We start from the raw sequence: 15,126 nt of genomic DNA on the forward strand, positions 1-15,126 counted from the left end.
TACCTCGGGCAGTGCAGAAGAACAAACTCCTTCCCCATCAGCCCTCAGGAGTCCTCCAAAATCAAGGTGCGATGACAGCACGGAGGTAGTAGACTGCTGCTGCTGCCAGTGCCGCCATGGTTTGCTGTGTAACCGAGCCTTCAGCTGTGCCTCACCCCATGCCTGGCCACCTGAAAAACAGTGACCACCTAAATCTACTGCTACACAGGTATGCTACCGAGGGCAGGGGATAGGCGGCAGCAGCGTTGCACTATGAGCAGCATTATTTAGATGTGTTCTTCCTAGGGTCATGATGCACCCAAGGTTTACACATTAGCAAGGCTTGGCTTTTTAATTAGGGAAACGAAGCATCCATAAGCAGCAAAACAAAACAGGAGGCTTGAAATCATCCTCATTTTGTATTATATAGAATTTCTATATTCATCAGTACAGGAGCGATTGCTAAACAGGTCCTCACTAGGCTTACTTGCAATTCAAACCGAGGTGGTTATTATGTAAACAGGTTAGCTTGGTGGAGGCATCTCCAGGGTGAGCTTAACCCTGTCCTATTTGGTTCCTCTTGTCTAAGTCTTATAGGCCTGTAAACGTTCATGTTGTTATACAGCACTGCGGAGTTATCAGCCACATAGGGTGGCTGGTAGTAGTTACCCTGGATGGCCTTTTGTGGTGATGAGGGTGTGAATGAGACATAGTTGTGGAAGGAATTAACTCTATGCAGAGGTGACTGTGGGGCTAAGTTGCTGCTGAATATGAGAGCTGTTGGATTTTGCTTGTTCTGGTGGGTGCTGCCATTGGAGAGGCTGCTGAAGGGATCAGACAGAGTGTTGGTGTTTTCCTCGTTGCTGCAGGGGAGGCTGCGCTGAGGGGCCCAGCTCCTATTGAACAGGAAGGGCATGGTGCGCGGCGGAGAGTTCGGGCCCCTCACGGGCTTGGAGAGGGCGTAAAGGTGTCGGAACTCTTCATCAAACAGCTCCACAACTTGACCCGTGAACTTGGAGAGGAGGTTGCGGTGAACCTGGCCACATAACCACGTGAAGCTGGAGGAAGGGACAAGGTAAGGGACAGCGTTAACATCAGCCACTAAGGACTGGGCATCCCTGCAGGGGTGGTGCGAAAGGCAAATGTGCTTTACTGCTGAAGTTCTTGCCTAAACACAGCATGAAGATGGTGTCACAGTTAAATTTCAGGTCAGTTCACATCAGTGCTCTTTGGCTCGGATCAACCTTTGTTAGTGCAGCTGCCCCTAAGCCTTCCAGAACCCTTGTCAAGTTATACAATGTCCTAAAGCGAGCGGTGATCCAGATGCACTGCGGGTCTAAAAGTCAGGTAAAGAACGCAAGGTTTGGGTGTCTGTTCCATGGAAAGGAGTTCAGACCCCACTTCTGGGTACCTCTTCCATGCACAATGCTTAAAGTCAGCTCTTACCATGTCTTATCTGCATACACATACATTGTACCTTCCCTGCAGTGCCAGGTGTAACTCTCACCACTCCAAACTGACGTTAGACAGATTAGTGCAAATAACCACCTGTCGTTTCCGTGTTGCCATACTTTTTCTGCACTGGTCAAGAGAAACACGTAAAGACTCAACCTTCCTGTTACATCCACTTCCACAGAACAAACCGCCATACCTGGCAAATGCTCATTTTCTTCACTACAGAGAAAATGAAGTTACAAACATTTCCTACAGCCTGTCCAACAATAAAACTACTACTTCGCTATAAAGTAAGGGAGAAGCACTGCAGTAGTTTTCATTCTGGTAGTCCAGAGACACATGTGAGGATACCCCATAGCTTTTAAATGATTTTTCTTTTATGTGCTTCCCTAATTCACTTGGCAAACATAAATTCATGCTCTTTTACCAAACCACAAACCAGCTTGATTGTGGTGTGCAGGCTGCCTTGTCAGAGCAGCAGCAATAAAATGAGCACAGTTGAGAGAATGAAATGTAATTACTCCCTGAGCTGATGGGGCTCGAGCTGTGCAGCAGAGGATACAGAGCAGCACTGAACTCAAACCCAAGGTTACCCTGTGTTTCAAACCTGAGGTTATTCCGTGTTTCAAGCCTGAGGTTATTCTGTGTTGCCAAACTCTGCCCAGGTTATTCCTGCATGACTTCATTAGCTACGCTGGATTTGCACAAGGATTTGGCTGTAGGTGTGTGCACTTCACATCTTGTGTTTGTCATGTTTTGACAAAAGGCCTATGAAGCTCAGTGGGACTGACAGCCTGAGCTGATGCTCAGGGAGCAAAGCCAGAGGATTTATATCTGCCCATTCAGAGCATTCTTACACTGGGCTGGGTTTGGGGCACACAGTGGTTTTACACTGATGGTTCAGGAGCAAGTGAAGGAGTGAAGAAATCACTAGTTCAATGCCACCAGCCACCCCTACAGTATACACTGTACATTTTATGACTGGACATGAAAATATACAGTAAGTTACCAGAATACAGCTTCTCCTCATCCAGTTTGTTCAAATCAGTCTAGGTATGGACAAAACCTTGGGAACCAAGGTGAACAGCCTAGAAAGCTAACTCCCTGCTGCGTGAGTAACATCTGCTGTGCCAGCTCACTATTGCCTGTATTCACCAAGAAGCACTCTCTAAACCATTGCATGTCCTTTGTCTGACTGTTCAGGAGATAATAAGCTAGGACCAAATACAAAACCACACACAGTTAGTCTGGGATATCTTCACTGAAGGTTATGATCTCATGAAAGGGCTGAGGTGTGGAGTGGCAGGTTTACACATGATGTGCTAGAAATATAGCTAGTTTACAAAAGAAAATTTAGAGATAAATAAAAATTAATTACACTTATAAATGGCTTTTAAAAACCCCACAAAATCAAAGGAAAAACCTGTTGAGCCCAATTCTGATAGTTCACTGCAGGGTAACTTCCTGGAGTACCTGGCAGACAGATACTCATCTGTGGCTCATTGACCTTATCCATAACCCTTGTGATCTGAGAACGCTGGATCCAATCAACAGCCCAAAGATTCTCAATGGGCTGGTGGCAATGGGTCAGTTGCAAAGTAACGAGGTGAGACCTGTGTGATTTTAGACAAACTTAGGACTTGTAGTGAGTCACAGCAATTTACATGCTGTGCTCTTTGCTGGAGAACAAAGAGGAGCCTGAAATAAAGACTTCACAGATTTCCACTGGCTTCATTTTAGGAGGAATTAATTAATTGGTTAGGTTTTAGGCCCTGTTTTGCTCCTTAGTTAACAATTCCAAGTGCTCTTCTGGGAAAGGCTCACAGAAGTCTGTTTTTGTCACTATCTGCCCATAAGGATCATTTTTCTACCAGACCTCTCTGAGTGAAGCACATCAGAAAGGAGAGAAGGTACAAAGAGGTCCAGCCCAGCTTTGGGAAAAAGCTGTATCACAAATTCAGTCATTGACAGATACATCTCAGATGCCTTTCCTCTTTGTCCCCAAACCTATCTGCTGTTCTGGATCCTGTCATTCAAGATGGTCTGAATCAAACCCCACCTCTCCTGTCCAATCTCCATTTGTTCTGGACTTGTTTTTTCCCCTCTGCACTACTGCAGCTGCAGTTATTAGGGACACACCCATCCCGTGTGTCTACAGCACTACAGCAACATGCAGTTACACACATTCAGTCTGAAACTGAAGGAGTGGGGTTTTCAGCTGAGCCCAGGTTTGAATTAACCTACACCTTAGTGTTGCCTGCTGGTGGGATAACCTCGTTATGAGAAACCTGTGCCACCTGAACTGAGGCTTTCAGCAGAGCACCACAGTGTTAGATGTTAGATGCTGGCCTCTGAGGCTTTCAGAGTGTCTCAGCTGCCCCTGACGACCAAGTCCTGTGCTTTCTTCTGCTCCCATTTTGCCTTCTTTAGGAGCAGAGTTCATGCACTAACTCCAATTAATTAAAGAAAATGGAATAACAGTTATATAGGATGGACAGCAAAAAGAAATACTGCATCCAAATCCCACACCACAGACATTGCCAGTAAAAAAACAGAGGAAAAGCTGTAACTTAAAACACTCGCTCATGCCTCCACTTGTGCAGACGCATGAGTGGAACAGCCTTCAGAAGCTTCCCAGCTCTGGTCTGCCCTGTGCAGCAGGACCACACTTACCCACACTGACCCAAGCAACAGCTTTTTAATGTGGTTTTAAAACCAACTCCAGAGCAGGAGATGCCACAGACTTGGTGTTTCCTTTGCCTCTAACTAGTTGCCAGCTTCAGTCCCCTTTGTTGTCCATTAGGCAAATATAGTTTGTCCTCAGACAGGTGGGCAGTGAGCCAGGGTCCCTTGTGGAGCAGAGTGTCCTAAAGGGCTGTTTTATTTCCTCAGCCTATTCCCCTCACTGATACTACAAAGTCATGCAGAGCACAGCACTGATTAAATTTGCTGTTACAGTAGTTTAAAGATCTTTTGCTTTAAGATTTAAGATCTGTTCCAGTTTGATTTCCAATAAATGCATTGCAGAAGAGTTTGAGACTGTTTTATTCAATGTCATTCTTGTTCTGCAGCAGCTGGTGCATAAGGTTCAGGGATAACAGAAAACCTTCAGATTGATAAAGTGAGAGCTAGCAAGCCTACAGAAATGCCACGTACTGACAGCCAGCCATAACCCATGTGAATCTGCAAACTGGTGCTGGGCATGCTGAAATTAAATAGTGTATAGATTTGTTCCTCACCACCATCTCTGCTTACTTGTTGGATAGGGGATTATTTAATTTGACAAGGCTCTTGAGGTTAGAGGATACTGCAACAGCAGTAGAGAATGAATGGCAGAAGTGACTGCACAGGACTTCAAGGGTTTTTCTTTTTCAGGATTGAAAGAGAAGCCAAAAGGAAGCTCAATAAAACAGATCTTGTTGTGTCCCTCTTCTCCCACACATCCCTTACTTCTCCTCTCTAAATCTGCTGTTGCATTTCTACACATTTTTGGTGAGGGACTGAAAAAAAACTGAAATACCAAGAAAACTGCAGAGCACCCGATAGGAAATCACTGAGTATTCACTCATTTTTGTTTGAGGGTTCATTTGGAAACTGGACAAAAACTGGATGCCCACCTCTGGACAGCTGAGTTCCTGCAGCCTACTCTAATGCCATGTATTCACTTTCACCTCTGGTATGGTAGTTACGGCATCTTCCCGTGCCACAGTTTTATCACACCAGAGGCGTTTAAGCTTCCAAATCATAAACTGGGATTAAGAAAAAATAATCTCATCCTTTTAATTAAATAATCACTTCTTGTATTTTTGTATGTGGATTTCCAGGACACAGTCATTTGTGAAGCTTATCTATGTAGCCATGAGGCTTAAGAACTTTATTTGATGCAAGCTCCGTCTCCTCAAATTCCCTGACTGGAGGATTTTGGACTTGAATTTAAAACCCTATTGTTGAGGTGCAACGTCCTCTACCTGAAATAATTATAGCAGCCCAAAAGTGGAGAGTTAGAGACTCAGCTCACAAACTGAGGAAACAAAAGGGAAGGTACAACAGTCATGTAGACACACACTGCCTACCTGTTAATGAAACACAAGAAAAAACAGTAAATCTCTGAAGTGTTTCTGTTTTACCTTTAATCACTAAACTTGTCACATGGAGAACAAATCCTCAGATAAACTGAGTGACATATGCTACATTAAGGAATCCTGAGGGAGATGGAAGTCTATCATGTCTCGTGATCACAGCATTTGAGGACCCAAACAATGAGAAAAGCATGATACTGAGCTCTACACATTCCTAGTGCTGCTCCAGGGATGCACCAGCTGTTTACTCCAGTTTCTAAACCTTTACATTAAATACCAGGCTCCATAAAAAGCTAACATCAGCTTTAAAGCAAATTAAATGGATTATTGAGAAATGGAAAACATGAGGGAGTTTTGTTCAAAAAAACAACATCACCCATCCAAAAACTTCCATGGCACTTTTTTGGTGAAGGAATATTCCAAATCATGAAGGAACAGCCAGCCATGAACTGCAATGGTTTATCTCACCTGTAAGAGCCAGAGAGGACATATTTCCAGTCAGAGATAAGGAATTTTTCTCGTATTTGTCCCGAGAATTTCCTGCCTGATTTGGCACAGTAAACCTCTCCAGTAACGCTGCGCACTGAGATGTTCTGCAAATAAAGAAAAAGGAAAGGAGTGGATGACATTTGTTTTCATAGTGAATCTCCAAAAGGAGATTTACTACTCCCCTTAGCTCTTCACTTCCCCAGTGTCTGTTATGAGATCTTTATGGTCTCTCTAATGTCATATTTGAAGATTTGGGGCTAGAGGAAACCCAGCCAAACTCTCTTACCTGCCCCAGGGTTACTTCTTTCAAGAGGAATATAGAATCATAGAATCATAGAATAGTTAGGGTTTGAATGGATCTTAAGATCATCAAGTTGAACCCCCCTGTATGGGCAGGGACACCTCACGCTAAACCATGTCACCCAAGGCTCTGTCCAACCTGGCCTTGAGCACCGCCAAGGATGGAGCATTCACAGCTTTCCTGGGCAACCCATTCCAGTGCCTCACCACCCTCACAGTAAAGAACCCCTTGTCCTACCACTACAGTCCCTAATGAAGAGTCCCTCTCCAGTGTCCTTATAGGCCCCCTTCAGATATTGGAAGGCTGCTATGAGGTCTCCACGCAGCCTTCTCTTCTCCAGGCTGAACAGCCCCAACTTTCTCAGCCTATCTTCATACAGGAGGTGCTCCAGTCCCCTGATCATCCTCGCAGCCCTCCTCTGGAATTGTTCCAACAGTTCCATGTCCTTTTTATGTTGAGGACACCAGAACTGCACACAATACTCCAAGTGAGGTCTCACGAGAGCAGAGTAGAGGGGCAGGATCACCTCCTTCGACCTGCAATATAAACTTGTGCTGTGTAATGATAACTGATGTGAGAAGTGTCCATAGCTGAACAGTCCATAACCTCTGCTGACACTCCAGCAACACTTGCTCTAGCTGTAAGCTTTTTTGTTTTACATCAGTTATGGCACAATAAAGCAGGACAAAACCTCTGCTCTCCCTGTCCACTTGGGAGGATCTGCAGGATCTGATGCAAGAACATGTGTGAGTGGAGAGGTCCATGCAATGCTCTGCACTGTCCCTGTACGTCAGCAAGTGCACTTAAGGCAAGCCAGGCACGCAGATCTGACTCTGCTGTCCACACAACACATTGCAGAGCCTTAGTAAATGAGTGGCACCAAGGATTTGGCTCATGCATCATTGAAGCCTGTGTATTGCAGCAGCATACTTACAATAAATAGCACAGGCTTGTCCTTCCTAAGGAGTGGGTGTTTACAGACATGCAAGCACTGTTATGAGCATGTTTTATTAATTTCAGTTTCTTTATACATCTGGGGAGGAATTCAGCTGTTGAAACATAAGTGTCTGGTGCACGTAAGATGCTCTCAGGTCTATTGCCTGCCCTCCAGCTGCTATTCCAGAAGTCTGTTGCCTCTGAGACATCAGCCATCCTCACAAAGATGCCACAGGTGCCCTACAGCATCTATGCAACAGTTGAAATGGTCCCTAGGAAGTTTAAGGTCAGTTTCCTCTGGCAGATATGATCCTATGGTTGATTCTGGCAGAGGCAAAGTTGGACTAAGCTAACAGCCAGCTAAATTTGAGGTGTGATCTTTAAAACAGATCTTCAACATGTTTTATAAGAAACCACTTAGTGCAATCAAGGTACTGCCATGCAAAATGGTTTATGTGCCTGCTACCAGCACTGCCAGACCATAGCTACTGCACAGTAATTAAACAGAAGCAGTTGTAATGCTAGATAACTAGTTGTAATGTTAGACAGCTCTACTAGGGACTTAAGCTCTGTTTTAAGACTTCAGAGCCTAGATTAGGTTCATCTAAGGACCTATGGAAATGCTTTACATTCTTATAACATCCATGGGAAAATGGAGGCTTCCTCAGAGAGGAATTAGGTGCACTAACCCTACCTCTGGAAATCCCTTGCTCCCTTTTAATTACAAGGTGGACCTACCCTCCCATAACCACGCTTGTAGCTCAGAGTGCCTAAAGTTGTGCAGCTGAATCTGAGCCTGAACGCTTCACAAAGCCACAGTACCTTGAAGAGATCCTCAGAAATTTGCAACTTGTCGCACATCTCCGAGAAGAGATTGATACTGCCGTGATCAAGCAACAAGTAGACAAACACCATGCGCTTGTTGGCTGCCTCCAGGAGGTCACAGAAAATCTCAGTGTCTGTGAACACATCCATCACGATAGCTAGCACCTAGGGAAAAACAGCAGAGGCATTACGAGGCCTGATTTATGTAAGGTCATCTGTGAGGCCACTGAAATGTAGTTTATTTGGTTGAAAATCATATTACCACCAAGAGACATCTTCAGAGGATATTTCTTCTGGTTTTCTCCCTAAGTGCCTGAATCAGGAAATCAATGAGACACGTTGCTGCTTTGTTTTATTGCTCATCTAAAGCCAATATAACACACAACTTACGCACTTCAGTTAAGCTCTTTTAATCATAAAACACAAGATGACCTATGAATTCGCAGGTGAGATTAAAGCACTAGGAACAATACTGAAACCCTAATCGGGGAATAATAAGGACGTAGTTAAAATAAGAGACTGTAGCCTGTGTCAAATGGCTGACTAGCTTTTGTGAGCCACATGCATTCAGCAAGAATCACTGCATCACGCTTTCTGTTAGGACTTATACCTGGAAGGGTCCTGGCTGTAAATCCCCACTCTGTTGTTGGGTGGGGTGATGGACTGCAACAGCTCCATCTGTTTGGGTTCTGGTTTTTCTTTTGTTAATACTGACCTATAAACTGTTTCACTGTAGCCATGCATCCATGCTTCCAAAGTCACAGCTGGCACGACAGTGTATAAAAGTCTCAGGACTGGGCATAAAAGCCCTGCCAGCTACTTAAATGCACAGCCTTCAGCCAGTGTGGATCCAGGGAACTGTAAATGTGATATAAACCCACCTTCATGCTCCAGCCCCTATGTTCAGTATTGGGCATGGCCTCTCGAAGGTACTGGTGGTCTTCATTGATGTCTACTGTTGTCCAAAGAAAAGGACATCTCCCCAGGGCAATTCAGCCCAGCTGATACCTTACTTATCTTTAGATGGTGCCTATTCCTCCACTGATGCAAAAGAGAACTCTTGCTAATTGCACTCACAGGATATTACCTTCAATCAAAACAAACTTTACAGTGTCTCTGCAGATCTGTCTTACTGTTTATTTCCAGCTTGCTCTGAATCTTACTCCAAAGCCTCTTCCTACACCTGCCAGCAAGCTTTTTCCCTTTGCCACCAATGGAAATGCTACAAGACCAAGCACATCCTGTGTGGCCAGCATCCTGTTCAGGCAAGCCAAATTATTCATGGAGAGCTGACGATCCCACACCTTTCTCCTGCTGCCAAAGCATGGTGCTTCAGAAGGGGCCTTGCCAAGGCCAGGTAAGCGGCATAAGTATGTCCAGTATCTCACATCTGCTTTTCCTGCTGACTCACCTTGTCTTTCTAAACAGCACAGTCCTGCATCAAGCCTCACTGTAGCCCCAGAGCACCCTCTCCAGCACTGCTTTTGCACCAGCTATTTCCAATTTGTATTTCTGCACCTGATTTTCCTCTTTCACTTGCAGAACTTCCTGCTGCTTTTGCCTGAATTTCATTTCAGGATTTCTACCTATTCCACAAATGTGTTAAGATTATAGTAACTACTCACTAGTTTGATATCATTCCCAAACACAATCTTTATTCTGTTGTGTAAATTGTTAATGGATATATCAAATCCTAGGCTACCCAGGATGGGCCCATATCAGATACTCATTAAGCCATGCTGCCGTTGAAAAACTGTACTCAAAAAACAGCTGCCAAATTTATACAGTGAGTAAGTGTTGCCTCGGCACCCTCTTGTAATGTAAATTAGATGGTTAAGAAGGTCATGAGAACCATGGATTTATATTCCATTTCTCACCTTTTCCCTATAAGTTTTCTCCTCTTGGGACAGAAAATCAGCCTGGGTTGATACTTTACCTGGTGCTTATTTTATTATTCCAGAGACATTTCTCCTGCTACTGTATCTTCCTGATGCTGTAACTTCAAATGACTAATCTATAATTCCTCTGATGTGCCGAGCACTTGTAGCCTTTGACAGGGCAGTTGCCAGTGGGGATTCTTCTCCCCTGCCATTACACTCATCATCAGACCCAGCACTTGCCCTTGCAGGAGAATAACACAGTGAAAGTTCGCAACTGCAGTGGGCTCTGCAGCCTGTGCTGGACAGCGGGAACTACAGCCTGGTTTTGTTCCTGGCCATTCCCCGGTAAAACTGCTAGTGACATCTCAAGTTTATCCATGAGGAAACCTCCCAGATGATCATAAACACAGCCCTGCAATGTCAAATAGTTTTTTCCGGGAAAACAGGGAACTGCCAGAACACACAAGACAGAAGCTTTTTGTCCCCCTCCAGCTGCTCAGCTTCTGTTTTCCCAATGTGTGGACACCCTGGCTTGATGTGGCACTTCTCTGCAGCCCCCCATCATCTGTCTGTCATCAGGGGCATGATCTGCACCTTCCCCATGTACCAAGTTACGCTGCAGTTTTCATACGGAGCCCATATGGCATTTTTAGTGACACTGACAGCATATTATGGATGAAAGGTCTTTTCCCTGAAAGACCATTCCCAGCCTTACTCTGGGGATGGCTGCTGGCACACCAGGCACACACGCCCTTCTCTGGACTCCCCTTCATCCACATCCCACATGGATCCCCATGAACAACTGCTAATGGCTCAGAGCTCACTTTAGCTTAATTCTCATTACTGGTGGAGCGGGCTGAATGGAGCTCATCTTGCTGGTGATGCACAAGAGGGAATAGAGGCCAGCTGCCCTTTCTACAGGACATATGCTCTGCCAGGTTAATGTGAGTTTAAAAGGAGAGGGAATGCTTTTTTTCCCTGAAGTCACCAACATAAAAAGGTGTAGGTATGACTATAAAAGAAAAAAAGCAGTATTGCCTGTGTTCAACAACAGGCTCTTTACAGCCACTTTCTAGAGCAAAGCTATACTACAATGCAAAGGGCTGGCTCAGATCAAACACCCTGTTTACATGATCTTTTTTAATACAACTGAGTGCAGAGGAAACAGCAATTCTCTCTGTACCTGAGTGGTTTTGTTGATGTACCGGCGTATGATGTCTCTGATGTTGTTGTTCTTCTCTGTCTGGAAATACACAGTGGCAGTGGATTTTTCCTTCAAATAGGGCTTGTCTGCTGTAATCCATGTGTGCAGCAGGGCTGGCTCGCTGCTGTCAGAAATGGTGGGGAAGTAGGTCCCTGAAGGGAGTGACCCAGCATAGTTCTGCTTTGGCGCAGCCGCCCCGTCGGTGGCCAGGGACTCCTCCGCATAATAGGACTCCCTGGCATTATCCTTGATGTACTGAGCTTCCACTGAGGAGAGGAAATCTACCTCGCCTTCCTTGTGTAAAGTTTCCAGGTAAGAGTCTGTCCCACCATCCAGAAAGGCATCAGTGGCCAACCTTATGCTTTCATTGTGGCTGAAATCCGCTTTTGTCAGCTTTGAGGACTGGCTCTTGATATCCTCCAGCCTTTTCCTTATCTTGCCCAAGTGTCTGGGGTTGCTCATGGCTCTTTGTCGCAGCAGATCTGCCGGGGAGGCAGTATGCATATGCACGGGGTAGGCAGCCCAATCGTCCTTGTTTAGACACTGCATTGTGGCGTGAAATCACCTCGGCTGAAGGAATTAACTATGAATAAAAATAAAGAGATCTAATTACCTCAGACAAATGCACACTCCCCGATTTCCTTGGTACAATTACCTTTAAAAAAACCAGAAGCTCAGTTCTCAAGTGGTGTACTTCAGCCACAATCTGTTTCCAGATAGGGCACAAGAGCAAAACTGATTAGATTGCTTATCTGACAGGTACCCACCTCACCTCCAGGGCATAGGATAGATTCGAGTCCAATCACCAGGGCCGTCCGATTCGGTTGTACTTCTCTTCCTGTCGCATCCTGTGCGATGTGAGCGAGGAAAGCACTCAAGCAAAAGCAGGTAGGCTCCTAAGCATCGTTGCATAATCTTCAAAACAGCTCGAGGCTTCTCTGTCTTCCCATAGTATTCGCTAGGGAGCAAAAACAACTCTGACGTTGAACTGGGACAGAGACAACAGCCATGTCCATAGCTTCAGAGAAGCAGAAAGGGGTACGGGCTCTTGTCTGCACCTACATGCTACCAGGCATGCTTAAAAATAGACTTGAACTTCGTCACTGTGCCCCGTTCATAGTATGTTGCTATTACCATAGGCGATTCACTCATTTATTTCTTTAAAGCTTTGTGACTACGCCATCCTATTAAAAGAAAAATACCCCTTCCCAAACATCCTGAATAATACACGGAGGGAGGGTTGTGAGCTGGCCTCAAAGCATCAGAAATACAAACACTCATCACTTGATTGTGCACATTTAGGGCTGGTTGGCTGGTTGTGTGTTTTTTTCTCCTTCCCAGGCTGCAGCTCCTGGAGTCACGTTGTCCCTGTGGCAGCTCGGCTGCTGTGTCATTAGCAGGACAGAGGCGCAGTTCGCAGCGGGGTGCGAGGCACAGCGCCCCGGGGAGCCAGGCCGGCCGGTATGAGTGTGTGGGGGTGAGGAGAGCAGGGTGGGAAGGCTCCCTGCCCGAGGTGCACGGTAAATACCTGTGTGCATGCCTGTACGCACAGGCACGTGTGACACAGTTTTCTCACGCAGGTTGGGTTTGTCCTCACCCTCTGTAGCTCTGTGTCCATGCACCGGTGTGCCACGGCTCCGGGGGAGGGCAGGGTCAAGGGGCATGTCAGCCTCAAGGGTTCTTGCATGGGGTTATGAGCTGCTGAGCGTGGAAACGGTGCTGACCAGTGTGCTCAGGATCATGAACGTCTTCAGTGCCGCACTGAGTGATGACACAGGCACAGAGTTTCCCAGATTCTGGGTCTGTGTCTATGTCAGATGCCCTAAGGAGGGGGCAGTGCAAGCGGAGGAGACAAGTATTAAAAGAGAAAAGGGTCTGAACTGCTTCAGATTTTACTCCCGGATCCAGAGGGCGGGAAGCACCCACAGGGGCGCTGAGGAGAGGAGGCGGCAGGGCGCGTCCCCGAGCTCCCGGTGTGGGGTTAGGAGCTACCCGTGCCCCCACCCCCCAACATCCGCCCACAGCTGTCAGACGCGGCCAACAGCCACTAATTATCCACTGACCTGCTCTGCGCAATTATGCCGGGAATGATGCCGCCTCATTAACCTGACAGGCAAGATCGCTCCCCGCCAGCGCCGATCAGCGCCTGCCGGGGCCCAAGCAGGGCCGTCACCCCCCGGCCCCGTCACCTGGGGTCCCACACTTGGTCACCCAGTGTCCCACCATGGTCACAGCAGGGCCACCGGAGCTTGCCACCATGGGACCTCTCACTGACACCACAGGGACACCCCATTGTCACCCTGGGGTCCCACACGGCCACTACAGGCTCCCACACTGTCACCATGGAGCTCCGCGGTCACCAGAGCCCCACGCCGTTTCCACAGGGCCCCTCTCTGCAACTGCGGGGTCCCACAGGCTCACTCCGAGGACCACGCCGTCACCGCGGGGCTCTCCGGCACGGCGGAAGGGCTGTGCCGTGCGGCGCTGGGCCATGCCTTCCGTCCCACACCTTCTCCCTTGTGTGTGGGGCTGAGGCGGCCCCCGGGCTCTCAGCAGCCATAGCTGGGACAGGCCCCGGGTCGAGATCTGGCGGGGCGAAACAACATACAGCCGCCTCGTTAGCGCAGTAGGTAGCGCGTCAGTCTCATAATCTGAAGGTCGTGAGTTCGATCCTCACACGGGGCAAAGGCGGGCAGCTCTTTTACTCTCGAGGTGGGACGGGCTGCTGTGGGCTGTGACCACCTCACCTCGCTTTTATGCGCGGCAGAGCTGTATAAAACTGCGCTCTTAAGCCCTCAGCACTGTCCTGTCTGTAGTGATACGAGAAGCTGTAGTTTCAGGGCACGGGGCCTGTGTTTCTTGATGCTGGGTTCATGTAGATGATGTTTGCAATTTACAGTGTTCAAAATGTGCTGTGGCACAGGACTGTCCGCACCCGCACCAGCTGCAAGCCCACTGAGGTGTTTGGGCATGGGGTCAGCCCCACTTCTGCAGTGGGCTGTGGGCCCCACAGCCAGGCAAGGGGCATGGACCAGGGGCTGCCAGAGCCACAACAGGGTACAGGCTGTGCCTGACTGGAACACTGCTTTGTACATTTACAAATCTAACCTTTTACAAACCTAAGTGTGTAACATATGGCCCAGTGCGCTGGCCAAAAGCTTCGTGGGTTTATTTTTCCGCTTTAAATATAATCATGTGCAAGCTCCAAGACAGTCATTAGAAAAGGATCTGCTGCTACTTCTGCCTCCCTAAGACGATCACTGCCTGTTGCGTTTTATTCTCTTTGAAAAGAAATGATGCCTCTTCCCCACGCTCTGCTGACGGTTCTGGTGAGATTTCTGTGAAACGTGGCTGTTACTAATGTGACCGTTTCTGGTTCCAGACACAGAGGATGCTAATATGAGGGTAAGTAACTACTGGTGCATATTTAAGTCTTTATGTGATAAAGATCTGCTGGTTCAGAGCCACTGCCTGGGTCTGGCCTCAGCATGGTGCTTCAACACGCATGGGGCACCACAAGCAGTCCTGCTGCAATACTGCTGCCCCAAAGAGCTTTAGCCAACCCCCATGGGAAGTAGAACAAATTAAATTCCAGGTCCTCATATTTTTACACAGCCAAATCTACTCTGATATCAGCATCATGTGTAGCAATTGCGAGTGATTCACTTTTTTACTCTGCCTCATTCTTTTCTAGTGTACCACCACGTAATGTTCTACTCTTGGTATAAGCATTAGCCAGTGAAATCCAGCCGAGCAGCATCTCCTCTTCCCTCTTTCTCATGAAACAAACCTGCTAATACGTGTTAACAACTGTGGGTAGCTCTAGCCACGAAGGTGCCACAGGCTCTCTGAGCCTTGTTCTCAGTGTTTGGCTGTCAGTGGAAAGGATGCTTTTCTCCAGTTGCAAATTTCACTGCTGCAACTTGCAGAATCCACTTAACACATCACTGCAAAACCCAACATTTTAACACTGGTTTC

At 47.0% G+C, this 15,126-nt stretch overlaps 1 protein-coding gene and 1 non-coding gene across 2 annotated transcripts; one reads left to right on the forward strand and one right to left on the reverse strand.

Annotated features, from left to right (window-relative positions):
* Positions 1-161: 161 nt before the first annotated feature.
* On the reverse strand, positions 162-13,307 carry FAM83A (family with sequence similarity 83 member A). The gene is made up of 6 exons (XM_061447785.1): positions 13,212-13,307; positions 11,916-12,106; positions 11,128-11,731; positions 8,062-8,229; positions 5,982-6,106; positions 162-1,037 (listed from the first exon to the last, which is right to left on the reverse strand). Exons 3-6 carry the CDS (start codon positions 11,695-11,697, stop codon positions 491-493), a joined length of 1,410 nt encoding a protein of 469 aa, XP_061303769.1. The 5' UTR covers positions 11,698-11,731; positions 11,916-12,106; positions 13,212-13,307; the 3' UTR covers positions 162-490.
* A 453-nt stretch (positions 13,308-13,760) lies between these two features.
* TRNAM-CAU (transfer RNA methionine (anticodon CAU)) lies at positions 13,761-13,833 on the forward strand. Its single transcript has one exon. It is a non-coding gene; the product is annotated as a tRNA-Met (tRNA).
* Positions 13,834-15,126: the final 1,293 nt, after the last annotated feature.

Source organism: Pezoporus flaviventris, unplaced genomic scaffold, assembly GCF_033815535.1.
Source record: "Pezoporus flaviventris isolate CSIRO_AGI_PZ_B2104156 unplaced genomic scaffold, CSIRO_AGI_Pfla_v1 ptg000007l, whole genome shotgun sequence".
NCBI lineage: Eukaryota > Metazoa > Chordata > Aves > Psittaciformes > Psittacidae > Pezoporus > Pezoporus flaviventris.